Source organism: Anabrus simplex, chromosome 1 (genome assembly GCF_040414725.1).
Source record: "Anabrus simplex isolate iqAnaSimp1 chromosome 1, ASM4041472v1, whole genome shotgun sequence".
In the NCBI taxonomy this organism is placed as follows: Eukaryota; Metazoa; Arthropoda; class Insecta; order Orthoptera; family Tettigoniidae; genus Anabrus; species Anabrus simplex.
Genome location: NC_090265.1, coordinates 779,790,209 through 779,812,285, shown reverse-complemented (window position 1 = coordinate 779,812,285; position 22,077 = coordinate 779,790,209). Strand labels below are relative to the sequence as shown.

General features: G+C 39.4%; 1 protein-coding gene across 1 annotated transcript in view; it reads left to right on the top strand.

The window, feature by feature from the left end:
- Positions 1 to 9,325, top strand: part of LOC136873332 (uncharacterized) — a 147,451-nt gene extending 138,126 nt beyond the window's left edge. The window contains exon 3 of the mRNA XM_067146696.2: positions 1,451 to 9,325. Within this exon, the coding sequence (XP_067002797.1) occupies positions 1,451 to 1,681 (231 nt within the window). The 3' untranslated portion in view covers positions 1,682 to 9,325. The remainder of the gene's footprint in view (positions 1 to 1,450) is intronic.
- The last annotated feature ends 12,752 nt before the right edge of the window (positions 9,326 to 22,077 follow it).

Below are 22,077 nucleotides of genomic sequence, written 5' to 3'. Positions count from 1 at the left end.
AATCTACTAATAAAGGTATATGTATCATTACACCTCACTTAGCTAAGAGCCCTCTACCCCCAAATTTTTTCACATCACCTTTTCCCACCTCCCACTTTCCACACATCTCCTCCACCCCGCTCAAGCTCTTGGCCAGAGGGAGGGTGTAATCCTTCAAGTGGCCTGCCCCACCCCTTCAGGGTGGGGAATGAAACTTTCTCGCACGCACGTTCACCTGCATGTACCCAGCGTCAGTGGGTGGGGTCTGACACATCCCACTCTGAAGGGTCTGGTGTCAGACCTAAGACGAAACACTGGTTAATAGAGCAAACGCCTAAAAAGCCATACATCTAACCCCAACCACCTCTGGTAACTCATCACAGACGCATGCTGAGCAATTACACCTGGAATGCTTCAGTGCGCAAGATGATCTATTGGACACCAGGCCTGAATGTGCATAAACCAAAATGGTCATCACATCAAGCATTTCTTTCTTTCTTACTCCATGTACCCTCCAGGATTGTTTTTTCCCTCAGACTAAGCAAGGGATCCCATCTCTACTGCCTCAAGGCTGAGTGGACCCCGTTCCAGCCCTCGTACCACTTTTCAAATTTCGTGGCAGATCTGGGAATCGAACCCGGGCCTCCAGGGGTGGCAGTTAATCACACTAACCACTACACCACAGAGGTGGACACATCAAGCATTTACTGCAATAAAACATTCTCAGGGCAGTTGAGTGTTCCTATTATTTCCAGTCCGTATGTGTCCGGCCTGCTAACTCATTAGCCCTTCTTAGGGCCACAAACACATTATTTCACAAACAATTTGGATGAAAGTGGCTATTGAACTTACATTGCATGCGGTATGTATTAAACAAATATTTCAAAAATATGGAATCTTAGCCCCGGACTCGAGCCTTGCACCTCACACTTAAGCCCTCTCTGCCACACCTGTACCAACTACGGTTCTGTATGGCACACTGAGCAGCTTATAGCATGTATTAGGTTTACTGCAGTCACAATATCAATTTAGTGTTTTGCCGGCATGTAAGATTCATATAATCTAGAAGGCACACGCATGCCTTTCAGTGTTTAATACGAGTATAATAGTACGGCATCTATCAAGATATCCAGTTGTATTGTCTGAGCATACCGGCAGGGCAGATGTTTTCAGAACAGAATTAATATTGCAGGATGCGTAAAACTACACTGGAAGGAGCGGTTGAATCACACGTTATAACAGAACTAGAGCATGCATAAATTTTGACCATCCCCTGCCTTCATTTTAGGACAGTCAAAGCCCCCAGGTACTTGAATCTGTTGATTTTCTCAATTTTGCCCAGTTCACTGGGGTCTCACCGTGCTTCTATTAATTGTATGTCTGTAGGTCAAGGTTATTCTTTGATAACAATGAGATTCCCTTTTCCATATGACTAAGAAAATAAATAACAAATTTCATTTTATTGTTGCAGATTGGTTGTGAATGTCGCAGTAAAAAAGCTAAGAAGGAAAAGCAAATTCAGTCACGAGAAACAAGCTTGTTCAACTTTCTCCGCCTGTTATTCTTACGAGTGGTGTATGGCATCGCCACCTCCCTTGGATTTGGTGAAGGAATATCTAACTTCATGGGAGGAATATTTGTACCCCCAGGAGTCAACGATGATTATGATGATTATGGATTTGATGGTGGTGATGATTATTGAGAATGGGAGGCTGCTTGATGCCTGATGTTACCAAAGAATATCCAGCATGTTTATATAAACTGGAGACTGTTTATATTATTAGAGATACTATGTAAATCATTTATGCATTTCAAAGTCAAAGGTAACCCTAGGGGGGTAATTTTTATCACAGAGTTCTCAAACCATTTTGCATGAGATTGCATATTTCTTGCATTATATCTAACTTATAATACTGAAGTTAGGCTACCAATCCATTGTTTGTCATTTTATAAATTAGAAAATCTGAACCATGGTGTAATGGATGTAAACCATTGTTAGAGTCTTTTCAAATGAGTAGCTTGGTTACAAACAGACAATATCCATCTGATTTTTTTCTTTTCAGAGGAGAGCAAAATCTGTCAACCCATTAGACTGTGGACAATAATTAAGAAAGTGATTATTTCAGGGACAGATTTAAAAATAAATTCAAGCTTAACCTTGCCAAAGAGTTTTAAGGACTATTAGTTATTGTGGAAGAAAAAATGTAGTTGGCTGGTTTTGTAACAAATCTATACTTTTCCTCAGACTCTTCACACAAGGGTTTGTGATGTTTCCTTTGAGAAAGATAACATGAATGGGTAAAGGTATACAATAACCTCTCAGCATGAATTAAAAAGGAATGTGAGGGAGAGTGGGATGTGTTCATTGCCAACGTTAGGGATCCACCAGCCCACCCCAGAAATATATTTACTTTCATAGCAAAATATCAGATATCATGAGACATTTCAATACACCCCACTGCCAATGTCTGAAACTGATTAAATATAGTGTCACTCTTAGAATTCAACAACGACAAACTTCATTACCAACTACAGAGCAATAAGAACTCCTTTGCTGTTGACCAATGGTCCAGTGTCACTGCTATGTGGGGACATTTTCCCTTTGAAAGAGATGGTGGTATTCAATGTTTCAAGAGAAAGTACAACTGGGCAACCATCCGCTATTAATATAACGGGTCATAGAAAAGTTTCTGTTCAACAGCCATACAGTCCTGAATTGTGATACCAATCAGGCAAAACTTCCGTGAGCATTGAGGCACTCATCCCACTGACGCACCAGGTTGAAGAACCCCCTGTGGTAAAATACTGTGTCGTGCTGCATGAAGAAATCTGTAACCACCTGCTGCACATCCTCATCCGTCAGGAAGTGTCAACGTTTCAAGGCCTTTTTGAGGGGACGAAAAGCATGATAATCGTATGGGGAGAAATGAGGACTATAGGGCGGGTGCTCGAGTGTTTCCCACTTGAGTTGTCGTTCCTTCTGCATGGCCTCCCAGATCGACCACTGTCTTGTTTCGAAACACGAGCCGCACAGAACTTGGTGCACCATTCGACAATGGTGATTTTCGACAGACATGCTGCCCCATACACATTCTTCATTTTCTGATGGATGTCCACCGGTGTTTGTCCTTTGGCACCCAAGAACAAACTAACAGCATGTTGGTCCTGTTTGGATGCATTTGGTAATAACGTCACCATAGTTCAATGTGGCCACATTTAACGCACGCTCCTTGGCACAATACGACTGCCACACTATTCCCTCTGCCTAAATGTCCGTGCTTATATGCCCGCATCAAAGTTGCACTATGTTGCATGTCTGCTGCAGCAACGCCCTCAAAGGGAAATATTTTGATCATGCCTTATACTAATCGGAAGAGGTCCAACAATACAAGTAATGAAAATATCGGTAAAAGAAAGGGAAGGGACATAGAGGGCCTTGCAAACCTGACACTCGAGTTCAGAAGAGAACAAAAGTGGACAAAGGAAGGTCACATAGGAGGGATGAAAGGTAGCAGATTCCCAGAAAAAAGTGGGAGCAATGCTAAGAGAACTGTGGTTGCCGAAACCTGCTGTCTAGTTGAGAGTCCCTGGTCCCCATTTCAGTCACATCTTATGACAGGCAGGGGATACCATGGATGCATTTTACTAACCCCATCCACAAGGGGTTCCCTTTGAGAAGTTCTATCCTATGCACACTTGATAATCAATATACACACCTTGGAATGCATAATCAACAGTTGGTAATTATGTGAGCAAGTAAGGTAAGTCACTAGGAAGAAGAGATCATCACCATACGCTCACGGTCCTCACTGAAGTGGAAATCTTTTTTAAGAGTCCACCTTTTCAATACAATATGTTTTTACTGATTTATATAAAAAATTTACATTATTATGTCTTAAGCGGGACATGTTTTGCCTATATTTTTACCTTATTTATACCTTATTCTTTTGATTAATGAAGTAAGTATGGAAGACAGTATAGTGGTAAAGAACAGAAATGCAGACAAACTTGCCTGCAATGTCTTGCTTACACTTGCTATGTGTAGTCAATGATACTGATATCTTCCTCTGGGGGTAAGAGGTGGAGTTACAAGTTATATACCGGTACTCTAATCGTTGGATCCACATTGAGCTATGTATACCTTTCTAAATAGTGGGTTTTTATTTTTTATTTTTTGAGTCCACCTTTTCAATACAATATGTTTTAATTGATTTATATAAAAAAAATTAACATTATTTCCTTAAGTGGGATATGTTTCGCCTATATTTTTAGGCACCTTCAGCTGCTGTTCCTATACTCTAAGATCAAAATAGCGAGGGTCTTGTGTATTTGTTTACTGATAAAATACTTAAAATTGTCAAGCTAACATGGATTCTTTTTAAATAAATTATGTTTTTGTGTAAATATGTGGTCTGTGGAAACATCCGACTGATTTGAATTATTTTCACTGGTGAAATGTGCTATATATAAAAAAACATTCAGATTACATACAAATTATTCTGTTTAAAAACTGAGTCTACACTTGTTGAACATTTTAAAAAACCTAATTGTTATGTTTTATAACTTTTGAATGACATTAACTGGTTTGAATTAATCAGTCTTTAATATCCATGAGCATGTTCTCCTGGTTGGTTGGGTTATTTGATCTTGAATATCTGATTTGCGTGCTGTCACTGGAATGTTCGCGAACTTGAGCGTCACCTTAGGACTTAAATTTTCTTGGCATATTTGTAAGATATTAGATGATCTGTTAGCTGAATGTTACTTGTGGTGCTTAAAATGATGAAATTATGTTTGAAGAGGGGACTTCTCAAAGTCATTATGACAAAATGTTGTAGTCTTGTTGCTTCAATTTAATGATTGATGTTGACTGATTGAGGGTCTGTAACGAAAAAATGTGTCTTAGTTGTGAAGTTGTGAAGGTGGACTCTTGAAAAAACTTGATTTAGAAAGGTAAGGGATAGAGTGTCAAGCTCCATGGGAACTTTGTACATCCACCCCAGGACAGGGGCATAGCCAAGGGGAGGGGCAGGGGTTACTGGGGTTAGAATCCCTATCCCATGGAAATTTTACAAAAAGAAAATAAACCTTCAGAGACATAATCGTAGAACTGACAGATCTTTTGAACATATTTTCTAAAAAGCCTCGAAAGTTGGATTTTAGATTGTAAACTGAACATGAATATTAATATCAACATATTTCACTTGTATCAGTGTCCTTATAATGACAAGTCTTGCATATGCACACACACAAGCACCTTTGTTGTGTTCTATCATCATTTTGTAACTATAACTTCCCCCCATCAGTCGATCCTGGCTATGCTACTGTCCTAGGAGAACATGCGACCCAAGTACTTGAAAAAAGTTTCTTATAATATGACTGTTCATGGTTAAAGTCAGGTTTTTTTGAATGGTTGAGAACTTCTGTTGTTGCTTACAAACTGTAATTCACTATAATAATATAGGCTAAGAGTTTCAATAGAACTGTAAGTTAGAGTCAGAGAAACTTATCTACAAAAGAGAAAGTAAAGGGACTGAAACCCAAGTTAACAGCACTTTTTTCCAGTTAATATTAATGAACTGATTTAAAATAACCTTATATAAAGAAAACTACCAAAAATGAGGTCCTTGAAAAATTAAAATGGAAACTCGCTCTAATTGGTTGAAAATGTCTTCTCCTCTTATCTCCAGTGTTGAAATCACTGATTCCTTGCAGTGTTTCTTCACTATGCTTAAACACTGAATGTACATAAGTCGCAGCCTTGTTCCTTTATGCTTAAATGTTGTCATTGCTTTAAAATAATATCCTTTGATAACTAAATGTCCTTGTTATACAGTCACCCCTCGTTATAACGCCATCATTTGTTCTGAGTGTAGTCAGTTGATTCAGTAAAATTGTTGTTCCATTTAACATAAAACCTTTTAAAAGATTATGAATTCACAAATGTGATTAACTGCCACCCCTGGAGGCCCGGGTTCGATTCCCAGATCTGCCACAAAATTTGAAAAGTTGTACGAGGGCTGGAACGAGGTCCACTCAGCCTTGGGAGGTCAACTGAGAAGAGGGGGGTTCGATTCCCTCCTCAGCCATCATCGAAGTTGTTTTCCATGGTTTCCCACTTATCCTCCAGGCAAATGCCAGGATGGTACCTAACTTAAGGCCACAGCCGCTTCCCTTCCACTTCCTTTATTATCCCTTCCCTTCCTTCTCTATCCCTTCCAATCTTTCCATTCCCCCCCCCAACTCACAAGGACACTGTTAAGCATAGTAGGACCGAGCTCGATAGCTGCAGTCGCTTAAGTGCGGCCAGTATCCAGTATTCGGGAGATAGTAGGCTCAAACCCCACTGTCGCCAGCCCTGAAGATGGTTTTCTGTGGTTTCCCATTTTCACACCAGGCAAATGCTGGGGCTGTACTTTAATTAAGGCCACGGCCGATTCCTTCCCACTCCTAGGCCTTCCCTGTCCAATCATCGCCATAAGACCTATCTGTGTCAGTGCAACGTAAAGCAAGTAGCAAAAAAAAAAAAGAAGCATAGCAGGTGAGGCCGCCTGGACAAGGTACTGGTCCTCCTCCCCAGGTGTATCCCCTGACCCAAACACTCACACTTCAGGACACTGCCCTTGAGGCAGTAGAGTTGGGATCCCTTGCTGAGTCTGAGGGAAAAACCAACCCTGGAGGGTACACAGAGTTAGAAAGAAAGAAAGAAATGTTTGATGTGATGACCATTTTGGTTTATGCACATTCAGGCCTGGTGTCCAATAGATCGCCTTGTGCACTGAACCTTTCCAGGCATCTGTGATGTGTTACCAGAGCTGGTCAGGGTTTTCGGGCACTTGAGTGTGAACAATGTTTTTTAAATTCCTCCACAAGAAAAAGTCTAACGGCATTAAATCCAGTGATCTGGTGGGCCAAGAAACAGGACCTCCTTGTCCTATCCATTTCCCTTGCAGCACCTTGTTCACAGGTTAGGAATGGATAAAGTCACTTTTAATCTACTCAGATCTTTTTTTGTCCAAGACCATCTAGCTAGTTGCTTTACGTCGCACCGACACAGATAGGTCTTATGGCGACGATTTGTCCAAGACCAACATTTGATCCTTAGGCAAATAATATCATATATATAAATATATTATGATTTTTGCCTTGGTAGGTACTTTCCAATTTCTAATTATGTCTGATTCACAGTAATAAAATTTTGAGCAATTTCCTATCTTCTCTGAAATTTCTTCCTTGATGTTTCCTTTCCCAGTTAGCTTACTTCCTAGGTAATTAAAAGCATCGACTTCTAGAAGAATTTTTCCATTACACCTAACATTCTTAATTTTTTTTGTTTTCTCTACTGATTTTCATTACCTCACTTTTCGTTAAAATTATTTCCATGCCTGCTTCTTCAATTTCCCTTTCAATTGCCAGGTATTTAGTTCTTCTTTCATTTTGTGCTAATTTTCTTCCCATATCATCACATCATTTGCATATGCTATGACTTTCATATCATTTACTGTTGACCCTTGGCGAACTTTCCTCATGGTGTTGTCCATCACTATATTAAAGAGCACGGGTGAAAGTACACTTCCTTGTTGAACTCCTCTGTCTGTTCTAAACCATTCTGATTTTTTGCCATCTATTATAACACAGTTCAGACATTTGTTATACATGTTTCTAATTCTGAATTGCATTTCTCTTGACAGTTTCATTCTATTCAGCCCTTTCCATATCTCTTCTCTTCTAAATGTCATAAGCCTTGGTATATCCATGAATGCAACTGTGATGTCTTTCCCAAATTACCATTTCTTTTCTACTACTTGTCTAGCTGTAAATATGGCATCAATAGTTGATCTTCCAGGTCTAAATCCTTATTGTTCTTCTGTTAATTATGAATCTATCTTGTTCTTGATTTTTTGTAAGATTATCTTTTCATAAATCTTCATGCAATGACACAGTAATGCTATGCCTCTGTAGTTTGCACAAAGTGCCTTATTACCTTTTTTAAAAATAGGTACAATAATTTCCCTTGTCCAATCATCAGGAATCTCTCTGTCAGTCCATACGTCCATACTATCTTCATTATTCTATACAGCCACTACATTCCAATAGGTCCTGCAGCTTTAATCATTTCCACCAATCCGCTAAGTACAGATTATATTGCGGGTTAGAGTAAGCCTTCGCCTGCAATTACTGGAGTGATCATTCAATGATTTGATTTTGTGATTGCCCAAAGTTGGCTGAACTTAGAGACCTATCAGTGTCTCATGATTCACCAGCAGGTAATTCTGGAGAGAATAAAACAAAAATGAAGCAAATCTGTTTGGTACAATGGACGGACAGATTTAGTAAACTCATTCAATATATAGATTTATTTATGAACTGAAGAATATTATGAAGAAGTGTATAAGTAATTATGTTAGAGTTCAGTGTACACTTCAGTAATAATTGCTGAAATGTTTGAATTTATCTTAAACAAATCTGACACTATTTCACTATGAAATGCTGTATACCATTCATCAGACCAACTGCCTATGCTACCATATTCATCATCATCGTCATCATCGTCATCATCATCATCATCATCATCATCATCATTTTCCAACTCCATTTTCCCAGGTGTGGTGTACAAGCGCTCACAATCTCTTCCGTCTCCATACATCTTCTGTTCCAGAACATCTTCCCATCCGAGACCTTTGTCCTCCACACCTGATTTCACTGTGGGGCCAGCATTTCCTTGGCCTTTCCCTAGCTAGAGAGTAAGGTCGAAGTATTGTTTGGCAGGTCTCTCGCTCTTCATTCTCAAAATGTGCTCATACCACTGAAATCCATGATTCTTTATTACACCGGTAATAGAGAGCCAGCTACCTTCCTGTTTACCTCATTTCTGATTTAGTCCTTTGATTCATAGTTCTAATGAATCTCATTTCTATTGCTACCATATTATGTGCATTATTTTACAGACATTAACACACTAAAAAATGTCACTGTCCCAAATGAAAGAGAGTGAATAACAGGTCCAGTTTGTGATTGTAATCATAATCTAGCAGTGATCATCTGTCACAACTGGCAATGATAAGAGGCCTTCCATTGTTAATAACTATTTTAAATTTTTCTCCTGTCACAGATTTTGTAGATTTGTGATTCTGACTTTAATTTCTGGAAATATTAGACCACAAAAAGTTAACACTGAACTGTAAGTTGTTTTTAAATGTGTAGAAGCCATTAGAAAGAGATTTTTTAAAATGTAAGATATGTATATACAGAATGTTTATTGTACAGTATTTATTTTTGTGTGTTATTTATTGTGTAAATAACTGTCAGTCATAATCCATTAAAGGTGTAATGAATGTCCTATCAATTGTGTCTATTTATATGTGAACACAAAACTCCTCCATCCAATATTCCTGCATCCAAAGTAGGACTATTAAGAAGTACTACTGATAAGAAAGGCATGAAGGTGTTTCTAAAAAGTAATTATGATTGGCAGAAAATGGTAAATAAAAATGTAAACAACCTGGAGGATGGGTTTAAAACAATTGTTAACGAGTGTGAAAACAGGTAAGTACTGGTACCTTTAAAGGTGATAAGGAATGATAAAGACCCACTACAGGCTTTCTCATATAAACTACGACCGAACGCACGGTGTTTGTAATCGGGCCTACGACAGCTGCCTCAGCCGAATTTATGACGCACGCAGTCTTATATGAAATCTTACCTTAAAAAGGATGCTGGAAGTGTTGTCCTTCCTGGGTTATACAGGTATTGCATCTGATAACTATATACTGGCTGACGCGATTCAGTTCTACCACTGTAATGTTTCTGATTTCAGTCGTAATATTTTCTTTCAGTTCCGCCAGTGTGTGAGGATTTGTTTGATATACTTTCTTTTTCAGTTTACCCCACATGTAAAATTCATATACTGTTAGATCTGGAGAATGAGGGGGGAAATAGACCAGCACTGATCACTGTGTCTGCAAACACTTCCAAGATTGTAAGAAGGGAATCTTCTATTGTGTGAGCAGGGTCTAAATCTTGTCCACCCGTTCCATTAACTGATGGAATAACGGCGCCAAAATGTCATCTTCCTCTCTGCATTTACTGTTGGCCCAAAGAAAAATGTTGCACTAACAACACACCAAACATCAATCCTCCTATCATAATGAGGGACTTCATAAACACAATTTGGATATTCTGCACACCAATAGGTAATAAAAATGGCTGAAACCTTGCCAGAAAATGTCAGTAGATGCAGAAATAATGTTTTATGTAAGTGGAAGTTGTTATTTGTTATCTACTGTTGTGTTGATTGCGTTATTACCAACCGGTGCTAAGGGCCACTTACAATTTTTCAACAGATGCTTCTGTCTCACTTGCTGACAAATTTCATCAGCGGCCTTGGAAAGATTGTATTCATGACAATCAAGTTTATGCTTGTGTTCACGCACTCATGTCGTTGGCTTTATATTATTACCACTTTGGTTTTCCACTAATATTTTATATGAACTGTTTTTAATTAGAATTTTAATAGAAGAAGTTTTAGTCTCTGACAAGATTATAGTTTAATTATAAGACAGTTTTCCATTAGCACAGTAGCGTAGCCAGGATTTCAGTTTTGGGGGGGCCCATCCAGAATTTTATTTTGATAGGTGTCCAGACTTCCAGAGTTTAGGTGGTATAGAATACCTAAAAAGGAAATGAGTGTCCTTGGATCCAAGTAACAGTGGTGGATTCATGCGGATCCAGAAGCCAATAATAATAATAATAATAATAATAATAATAATAATAATAATAATAATAATAATAATAATAATAATAATAATAATAATAATAATAATAATAATAATAATAATATTCTTCCTCTGCCTTTCCCACATATGTGGGGTTGCTGGTGCGAACTGTGTCGCACATGTGGATTTGGCCCTGTTTTACGGTCGAATGCCCTTCCCGACGCCAACCCTATATGTAGGGATGTAATCCCTGTTGTGTGTTTCTTTGGTGGTTAGTAGTGTAGTATGTTGTCTGAATAACAAGAGGAAGGTGTTGGGACAAACACCCAGTCCCCGAGTCTGAAGAATTATTCAGGTGCGATTAAAATCCCCGACCCGGCCGGGAATCGAACCGGGAACCGCCTGAACCTAAGGCCTCAACACTATCATTCAGCCAATCAGTCGGACTCCAGAAGCTAATAGTAATATACATTATATATCAAATGCTTAATAAAAATAAAACTCCTGGGGTGTCTGGACTCCTTGGACGACAACGCCCCACCCCCACACCCCGCCTACCTCTGTTACTCCCAACCCAACATAACTGCAGCATTTCATATATTCCAAGTAAAGTGAAATGAATGCAAAAATAAACAGTTTGAGTAAAGATGCAATATTCTGGTTTAGAATAAATACGGTCATTTTATTATAATAATGGTCACGTGATAAGCTATAAAGAAAGAGAAGTGACATTTTATACAAATAATGCGGCAAAGACACACACACGTCGAATAAAGGTTTCTCGACCTTTTAGTCCATGGCTACATGATGAAACCAAGAGAATGATGACCCATCGAGACTCGTTATTTCAACATCATAAACAAACTCTGGATGACACAGACTTTGAATCTTCCCGCATCTAAGAAATCGCACAAAGTAGTTAATCAGAAATAAAAAACGTACAAAATTCCGGAATTTACCTAACAACTTAAATTCTAATTGTGCATGGTACCAACTTAGAGCTCTGGGAATAGGAAAACGTCAACAAAGACAGACAACTCCTGACATTCCACTTGAAGAACTGAACGATTACTTTTGTAGAATAAATATTCACCCTCCCCCCCCCATTAACTGCACCGATTCACTGCCCTCCCCTCCAGCCAATCTACTATTCACATTTCACAGTGTCACAGAAAATCAGGTTAAAAAGCTTTGTACTCGATTAAATCAAAGGCCACAGGTGTAGATGATATTCTTATTACTTTTATACAAAACATTATGGGTGTTGACGCACATACTGAACTACCGTTTACTTTCCCTACTGTCTGCAAAACATCCAATATTATACCGGTACCTAAGATTTTAGAGCCACAATCACCCTCTGACTATCGTCCTGTGTCCATACTCCCTGCGCTTTCCAAAGTCTTTGAATATTTAGTATACGAGCAAGTTCTGGAATACCTAAATAAAAATTCTCTTTTGGACCCTTTGCAATCTGGATTTAAGAAGGGTCACAGTACCACAACAGCACTTTTGAAGGTTACTGAAGACATTAGAAACGCTATGGACAAACGACTGCTCACTATACTTATCCTTCTTGACTTCAGTAGTGCCTTTGACACTATAGAAATTCGGACTACGATAAAAAAAATGGAACTGCTAAATGTCGACCTGGCTGCGCTTAAGTTTCTAATTCTTATTTGAGTAACCGTCAACAGCGTGTAACAGTAAACAACAAGGCCTCTAAATAGAAAATGAAAATGGTGCCCCACAGGGCAGTATTCTAGGGCCTTTACTTTTCTGTGTTTATATCAGTGACCTACCATCTGTGACACGAAATAACACACACCACCTCTATGATGACGATCTTCAAATATATCAAAACTGCAAGACAAGATATTAACAATGACATTCGATGACTCAGTATATATGCACAACGAACTTCTCTTATAATAAACTCCACAAAATCTCAGTTAATCATAATTGGATCACGAAAATTACTGAGCTGCTCAAACAATGTCATAATCGTGCTTATTCTACTGAATGGAAACATTATTCCCTACAGTAAAAAAGTTTAAAATCTCGGCGCTATTATGAATGAAACACTTTATTCGTCTGATCACACGAAAGAAATACGTAAAAAGATTTTTGGAGTACATCACCCTCTTAAACGGCAGAGGGATGTATTTCCATTTGAGCTAAAGGCCTGACTAATACAGACACTCATTCTCTCCATTCTTGATTATTGTGACGTTGTTTTAGTTGACATGACGAGAGAAGAAACACTTAAATTTCAACGAGCACTGAATTCCTGTCTGCAATTTATTTACGACATCGGGTACGATGTTCATACCACCCCATACTATCAGGCTGTCTCATGGCTGAAGCCTGATAAACGTCGGCAGCTACACATTTTAAGGATGGTGTTTAGAGTGTTAGCTGAAAGTCAGCCACTGTATATTTCTTCTAAATTCACCTTATTTTCATCATTTCAGAACTTACACGTTCTAGATGCTTTCTTTCTATTCCACTGCACTGCACAAATAAAATTAATAGATCATTTGTGGGGACCGGCGCCAGGTTATGGAATTCTCTGCCAGCTCAGGTGAGAGAAACTAGCTTAAGGAGACTACTTCTTAAGGACAGCTGACTGAATGGTTGAAGTATGAATGTGTGCATGCCTGAGGACTAGCCATTTTTCAGAGTTTTTAATATTAATTAGTTTGAATAGGTATTAATTTAGTTAGCAATGCATTTAAATATATTTTCAATTCTATTCATTTAAGTAGTTTTAACTATTTTAAGTAACTCAGTATTTTATTTAAGATTTTGATTAGTATGTGGTTAAGTATAGGAGAGGTCCTCGAGCCCTAACTTAGCCACTGTAAGAAAGGCACTAATAAATAAATAAATAAATAAATAAATAAATAAATAAATAAATAAATAAATAAATAAATAAATAAATAAATAAATAAATAAATAAATAAATAAATAAATAAATAAATAAATAAATAAAATTAAATATAGAATGCAAGGGGTATGGGTATAGATGCGTATTTTGTTAATCGGTAAAGAAAAATACACGTCACAACATATGATAGGTAGGGTTTACCTTGTCCTATTAGTTTCCCTCGCGGTTAGGGCCTCGCAGCTGTGAGCTTGCATCCGGGAGATAGTGGATTCGAACCCCACTGCCGGTAGCCCTGAAAATGGTTTCCCGTGGTTTCCCATTTTCACACCAAGCAAATACTGGGGCTGTACCCTAATTAAGGACATGGCCGATTCCTTCGCACTCCTAGGCCTTTCCTATCCCAGCGTCGTCATAAGACCTATCTGTGTCGGTGCGACGTAAAGCAAATTGTTAATTACTTTCCCTCGCAAGCCTGGGATACAGAATATGGTACTATAAAGTTACAGTTTAATGATGCTAATATTCGCATGTATAATTGTTATTAACATGCCAGAAACCAACGACATGGAGCTGTTGCCATTTCAACACCGTTTTAAGGGCCACCGATCCAAGCAGGGATTTGAACCTGCGAACTCGGACTCAGAAGGAAAGCGACTCAACCAACTGAATCACATGAAAAGGAGGCGTTTGTGATGATTGTTATAAATAGATGCAGTTAGTATTTTTCCAAAGGTTTTGTGAGCAGCATTTATTAAGTGGTACGTTTTCCAACTGTCCTAAATGCATGAGACCGGACGGAAGAACTAGCTGGAAGCTAAAGAGCCTTATAGGGGTATCGCTTCCTACCCTGTTCACTTTTCCAAACCAAACTCAATGGCGTAACAGCCCCGAAGGGCCATCGCATACCAAGCGACCGCTGTTCAGCCCGGAGGCCTGCAGATCACGAGGTGTCGCGTTGTCAGTACGACGAATCACCTCCGCCGTTATTCTTGGCTTTCTAGACCAGGGCCAACATCTCACCGTCAGATAGCTCTTCAATTATAAGCACGTGGACTGAGTGTACTTCGAACCAGGCCTCAGATCGAGGTAAAAATCACTGACCTGGCCGAGAATCGAACCCAGGGCCTCCGGTACGAGGCAGGCACGCTGCCCCTACACCACGGGGCCACTTGGTTACTTTTGGGTCTCCTTATTTTTGAATTTGACTTAAGGCATCCTGCAGTCGATTCCCGACACTGACAGAGTTAAAAAAGGCATGGGATGGGGGAAGATACAGCCTTGTTTGTGGGTGCAGTAGAGTTGGCCTTGAGTCTCCCGTAATCGAAACTTCTATGACCTGGAAAGCTGTCACCTTCATGGGGCGAAGTACCAAAGTGGTTCCTTTTTCAGCCATAAGACCTATCTGTGTCGGTGCTATGTAAAGCAACTAGTTCCTTTTTAAGAAGACAAAATAAATGAAGATTCTACTTCCTCATAAACAAAAAACGATATTATCAATTTTACGAACAGCTTCAATAATGCAGCCTGTACATGTTAAGAGTACAGAAGCCATGATTGTATATGGTAACAATCAAAACCATCAATATCTACTGAAGATCCGTCACCGCACTCGGTAGGACCGGCTTTCTTTTCATATCCACCGGGAGAGGTGGCCGTGCGGTCAGGGGCGCACAGCTGTGTGCTTGCATCTGGGAGATAGTGGGTTCGAACCCCACTGCCGGCAGCCCTAAAGATGGTTTTCCGTGGTTTCCCATTTTCACACCAGGCAAATGCTGGGGCTGTACCTTAATTAAGGCCACGGCCGTTTCCTTCCCACTCCTAGCCCTTTCCTTTCCCATCATCGCCATAAGACCTACGGTGCATCGTAAAGCAAATTCTAAGTAAAAAAATAAATAAAAATCTTTTCACAACCCCTTCTAAGGAAAAGTTGTATCCACACTACTGGCCTGGACTTACATCTCACCCATTGAAATTATTTTGTGGGTACGCCACTGCATCCACTCACCATTTAAGGTACAAAGTAAGCCCGAAGAATGGTTGGATACTCAAAATACAACACTATAAATGATGCAGTTATGGCTCAAAGATACTAATGAAAGGTACGGGACGAATCAATAGAACGGGACTTCCCATTTTAAAAATGTTTTATGCATCGACTGCGATTCAAGCCTCGGCTGTCTTGATGAGAATACAGAACCATTGGAACTGAGTTATCACGCCCACTAATTACAAAATAGTTACCCGCACTTTTGATGGTACCATTTGAGGTTCCAATCAGTCCCCGGGCATTTGACAAAATATATAGGTCTACCTGTAGACCTTAGGCCCACATCCGCGATCTGTCTTGCTACTGTTAGAATAAAAAAAAGTTTTCATAACTTACCGAGGATGCACATATTTCTGGCTTCAAAAAAAAACTGCTTATATGGCACAAAATGAGGAACTAATGTGCAACTCACAATCCTGTCACAGTCTTCCCAACCCTGCCACTTAAACACAGCATATCTCTCAACTACGGTACAACCCCAGGATCGCTAGGGCATTGTTGTTTCCTGGAACCGATGTGCAAAAGCTGACACGATGTTGTAAGCTTGCAACTATTTCTGTACGTGGCCCCGTTATCTCGGTGGTCATGTTCCGGCCCCCTGCTGCGTAATCCCTTGCTAATTACCCTTTTCCTCATCTCTTGACGTTTGTCAATACACTGTTACATTCCCAATACTGAGGCCTCTACACGGAAATATCCCCACGCATGAGAATCCTAAGTGTTTTCCTTTCATTCAAGCAGTACAAATATGGAGAGTTATGTATGACCCTATTGAGCCTTCCTAGTAGATTCTTTGTCGCTACGTTAATTTAACATTTTGGCGTAAGTGTTTAAGTCGTTCGTACCGTACGTATAATAACGGCTGAAAATAGCTCTAGTTTCAGGAAATATTTTGGGGCGGGCCCGGCCCCACTGGCCCCCCCCACCCCCACCCCTTGGCTACGCCAGTTCATTAGCATCTTTATATATTGTATCACTTTTCACATTTTTATGTTCCAAATTTTAATAACTGACTAAACTTTTAACTTCCACTTTTAATTTAGTTGTATTGTTGATGATTGTGTTTAGGCTGAAGATGCCCTTAATTGAGGGCAAAACATGTCCCATGTAACTAAGAATCTATTTATGTAACCACTATAAGTGAAAATATAAGTATTGAATAGGTGGAACAAATTAAAACACCTTTATTATTGTTGAACAGTAAGGAGAGATTCAAGGAATTTACTAAGAAATTGAATTTGGCAAAAAAAAAAAAAAAAAAAAATATCAGCTAAGGCTAATATGATGGCAAACATAATTACGAGCAGCAGTCAAATGAGTTTTAATGAAGAATGGGATGGTATGTAAAGGAAAAGCAGGTTCCAGGAAGGATATTCCAGGAATCAATAATGAACAAGGGGAGCATATTTGTAAGGATTTACAGAAGGTAGAGGTATTAAGTCAGCAGTACATGCCAATAATTGGACATAAGAAGAATGTGCTCATACAAGAAGTGACTAATACCAGCAAAGTACAGACCTATGCTATAAAATATTTACAAAAGTTGAAAGCTAGAGAAGCAGCTGGGATTAATAACATTTTTGATGTTATACTGATATAGTGCCATATCTGAAATATTTGTTTGATTACTGTTTGCATGAAGAAGCTATACCAAATAAAGGGAGAGTTGCTATAGTAGTCTTAGTGTACAAACAAAAAGTGTGATAAACCTAAAACAGACAATTACAGACCAGTCAGATTGACATGCATTGCTTGTTATGTCTGGAAAAACATTCTTTCTGATTATATTAGGCATGCTTGCAAAATTACTAACTGGTTTAACAGAAAGCAGTTTGGGTTATGGAACTGTTATCACAGTGAGGCTCAACTTGTAGGATTCCAGCAAGATATAGCAAATATTTTAGATTTTGGAGTTGAAATGGACTGCGTTGCTATAGCTACATTTCTAGAAAATACCCAAGAGAATTTGAGTAGGTGAAACATTGTCTCATTCTTTAATGATTAAGATGGGGGTCCCATAAGACGGTATTAATGGAACTTTATGTTTTCTTATGTAACCTATAGAAACTATGAGTAAAGAAGTGAATTCACAGGTAAGGCTTTTTTCAGATGCTGTTGTACTTTATAGAGTAGTAAATAAATTACAGAATTGGAAGCAACTGCAAAACAACTTCGACAAAGTTGTGAGATGGGCAACGGACAATGGTATAATGGTAAATGGGATGAAAAATCAGGCTGTTTCACCAAAAGGAAAAGTCCTCTCAGTTTTAATTATGCTGGGCTGAGTGACATGGATGGTTGATTACAAGTAATAAACTTCATTCCAGTTATGTATTGACTTTGAATATCTAAGACAAAATTCTAAAAGAATTCAATTACTGTAATTAGGTCCACCTATTCAATACATTTCTGCCATTTATTCAATGGTCTGTTTAAAAGTTACATAAAGCAAAGCAAAGCAGTCATCTCCGTACAGGCCATGAAGGCCCTGGGAGTGGTGGAAGGTAAAGGCTTCCACTATTCGTAACCTCGGCACTTGATGGGGTAGAGTGGTTAGTCCTATGCCCGGCCGCCTTTGCCCCCAGGAATTAACCTGGTACTCATTTTTAATGTAGGCTGAGTGAACCTCAGGGCCATATGCACCTCCGGAAGTGGAAATCTCATTTCTTAAATTTTACGACTTCCTGACGGGGATTCGAACCCACGTCCTTCCGGGTAAACCGAGTACGCCTTTACCACCTCGGCCAGGCAGCCCCTTTAAAAGTTACATAGTAGTTTAAAATACCTTGGACATATTTTGACCTGGCTTAGAGGTCATCGTCAGGAAAATAACAAAGAAGAGTGACATACGACAATAAACAGTGATGCTAATGTCCAATAACGGACCAACTATATCGGTATTATATAATAATAGTGATACATAAAAATCAGAGATAAAACACAGTCAACAAATGTAATGGGAGTACTTTAAAATGCACATAGCTTCGCTATTAAAAATATATTCAACAAGTACAATGGAAAACTGTTAAAAATATACATGGATTCAAGCTTGGACAAAATAAATCGATAGTGTGGGTTCAAGCAAATTCTGTACAATAGTACATAGCTGGAGGAAATACTTCAGAAAACTAGTGAATGACAGTTGGACGTAGCTCTAATCTGTCATATTTCTGGAAAATGGCGGAAGTTTATAAAAGATCCATTGTAATGCATCACAGAGAACACTAGTATAGCCAGGATCTGAAATAAAAAGCCGAGTTTGAGAATGAAAAACTGAGGTAGAGATTAAAGATAATATTAGGAATCGCAAAATATTACTCATGTCCTCTTTCCTCCAGCCCTATGCTTGTGTAGATCACGTTGGGCTAGTGTTGACCTCCACACTGACTGGCAACTAGAGCTGGGAGCGGAGCGAGTAATACCGATGAGTAATCTGGTTGTAGCAGTAGAGCACACCACCGATCCCCTCTGTTTACAACTGCAAGTACTTGCAGAGGACCAGAACACAGTGTAGCACATGCCACATGTTTAACAAGGGGAGACCACAATGTTCGGATCATGGATTACCTTCAAACTTTGTACACTTTTAGTAGTCCACTAGGACAAGATAATGTGCAAATAGTAAGGCGTACTACTAAAGCATTTTCAAGAAAATTGCAAGAGGATTTTTGCGTCAAATATGTACCGGTGCATTACGGTCGCGATCACGAGATGGCGATGGTCGAGTGATTAGACTCCAAGCTCCGTAATCACTGGATCGAGTCCCAGTCATCGCTTTTTTGTTTTTCAACACTGGTCATATTCTTTCATATATATTGCAGGTCAGAGCTGTAACTGAACTGAATAAAATACTTGCAATAAGTGAAATTAATAAAAATAATTAATCGAAATATCTGTAGTATGGGCGCAAGAGTTCACCAGAAAGGATCCCTCAAATTTAGATAGAGCATGATAATTTTTTATCTTCCAGGGCGTGTACATAATGCTGCGTACTGGTACATCTGCTTCAGGCCCTACCTAACCTTCTGAAAACGACTAAATAGGTAGAACTGCACCTAGGTTCATCAATAACTCCACTGATTCTAAAATATCTAACTATACTCTCAATAAAAACCGTGCTTGAGCACCTCATCAACACAAAAAAATACACTTATAATACACAAACAAAAAAGATTGCTGGAAGACTCCATATTTACAAGAACAACAATGAAAACAGTGGGAAAACAAAAGCGAGAACTAAGCTACCATTTGTAGTTAGTTCATTGAACAATGTACATATATGTATATAAGAAGCCTTCACTGTCTCTGTATCAACACGACTTGCCGATTCTCAAAATCAGCACTTATAAAATCACACAGATACTGTACCTCGTAATACTGTATTCACAGACTTTAACACTTCTTGTAAAGATATATACATTTGAGCAACACACGCTTGTCGATCCTGAACATAAATTATGGAAAGTCTGAAATAGCTTTCACCAACATATAATGCCAGGCCGCCACAAGTGCTACAATACTTAATGCGTAAGCACTCCACAATTTGTCGATCAGCCACTTTCCACGAACATAACAAGACTACATTCCACGAATGTTTGAAGTCCAGTCCATTGTAGCAGTGTCACTCGAATACCGTATATCCAGTTTCACTCCCGTGTGTTAGCACCACTTCCTTCCTGTACAGTCTGTCTGCACTACTTCCTTCTCATACAGTGTGTCAGTTGTGGTTTCCTTCCTGTGATGTCGAAGTATATAAAGACCTCATCTCTCACATGATTCGCCGAGATTGATCCTTGCCAGCCAATCATAAGTGATCCTCTAGTCAAGACCATGCCCTGAACTTCTTCTTGCTCCCAAGACAATAAAAAACTCTGGGGTGTTTCACATGAGTCATAGAACTTTCCTAGTACAACAACAAGCTCATCTCATCAGACTGGGATATATACATGACTTATAGAACTTCCCGACGACAACAACAAGTACATCTCATAAGACACTGGGATGTCTGCATGAGTCATAGAAATTACCAGAGACCAATATAGAAATGTTTTCCCACTCGTTGTTCAAAACAAATTACTCATACTACATATATGGAGACCTCCCAGCTTACAAATATTAATGACAAAATATACAAATGAAATACTGACAATAATAATAATAATAATAATAATAATAATAATAATAATAATAATAATAATAATAATAATAATAATAATAATAATAATAATAATAATAATAATAATAATAATAATAAATCGAATATTGACAATAATATCTCTCACTTCTACATGTAGTGCGAGGGTGTGATATATGTACTATCACAGAGCGTCCAGGTGTAAAGCAGTTCCGGGTACCATATCCGATTTCACTGTCAGGTACGAGGGATTTTGTAACAAAAGCCATACATTTTCAGGAAAACTTTATGCATTTGGTCATTTACTTGTTGATAATTCTAAATAATATATATTTTTTTGTAGTCCGCTTCTGTGGTGGAGTGACTAGTGTGATTAGCTGCCACCCCCAGAGGCCTGGGTTCGACTCCCGGCCGTGCCACAAAATTTGAAAAGTGGTACAAGGGCTGGGAGGTCAACTAAGTAGAGCGGAGTTCGATTCCCTCCTCATCCATCCTCAAAATGGTTTGCTGTGGTTTCAAATTCCTCATCGAGGAAAATGCCGGGATGTAGGCCCCTACATAATGTAAGGCCATGGCCGTTTCCTTCCCTCTTCCTTGTCTATCCCTTCCAATCCTCCCATCCCTCCACAAGGCCTCTGTTCAGCTTAGTAGGTGAGACCGCTTGGGTGAGGTACTGGTCATCCTTCCAAATTGTATCCCTGACCCAACCTCTCGCACTCCAGGACACTGCCCTTGAGGTGGTAGAGGTGGGATCCCTCACTGAGTCCGAGGGAAAAACCGACCCTGGAGGGTAAACAGATTAAAAAAGAAATAAACAAAGAAAGAAAGAAAGAAAGAAAGAAAGAAAGAAAGAAAGAAAGAAAGAAAGAAAGAAAGGAGTCCGCCTCTGTGGTGTAGTGGTTAGTGTGATTAGCTGCCAGCCCTGAAGGCCCGGGTTCGATTCCCGGCTCTGCTGCGGAATTTGAAAAGTGGTACGAGGGCTGGAATGGGGTCCACTCAGCCTCGGGAGGTCAACTGAGTAGAGGTGGGTTCGATTCCCACCTCAGCTATCCTGGAAGTGGTTTTAGGTGGTTTCCCATTTCTCCTTCAGGCAAATGCCGGGATGGTCCCTAACTTAACGGCATGGTCACTTCCTTCCCTCTTCCCCGTCTATCCCTTCCAATCTTCCCATCCCCCGCAAGGCCCCTGTTCAGCATAGCAGGTAAGGCCACCTGGGCGAGGTACTGGTAATCCTCCCCAGTTATATCCTCTGACCCAGAGTTTGAAGCTCCAGGACACTGCCTTGAGGCAGTAGAGGTGGCGTCCCTCACTG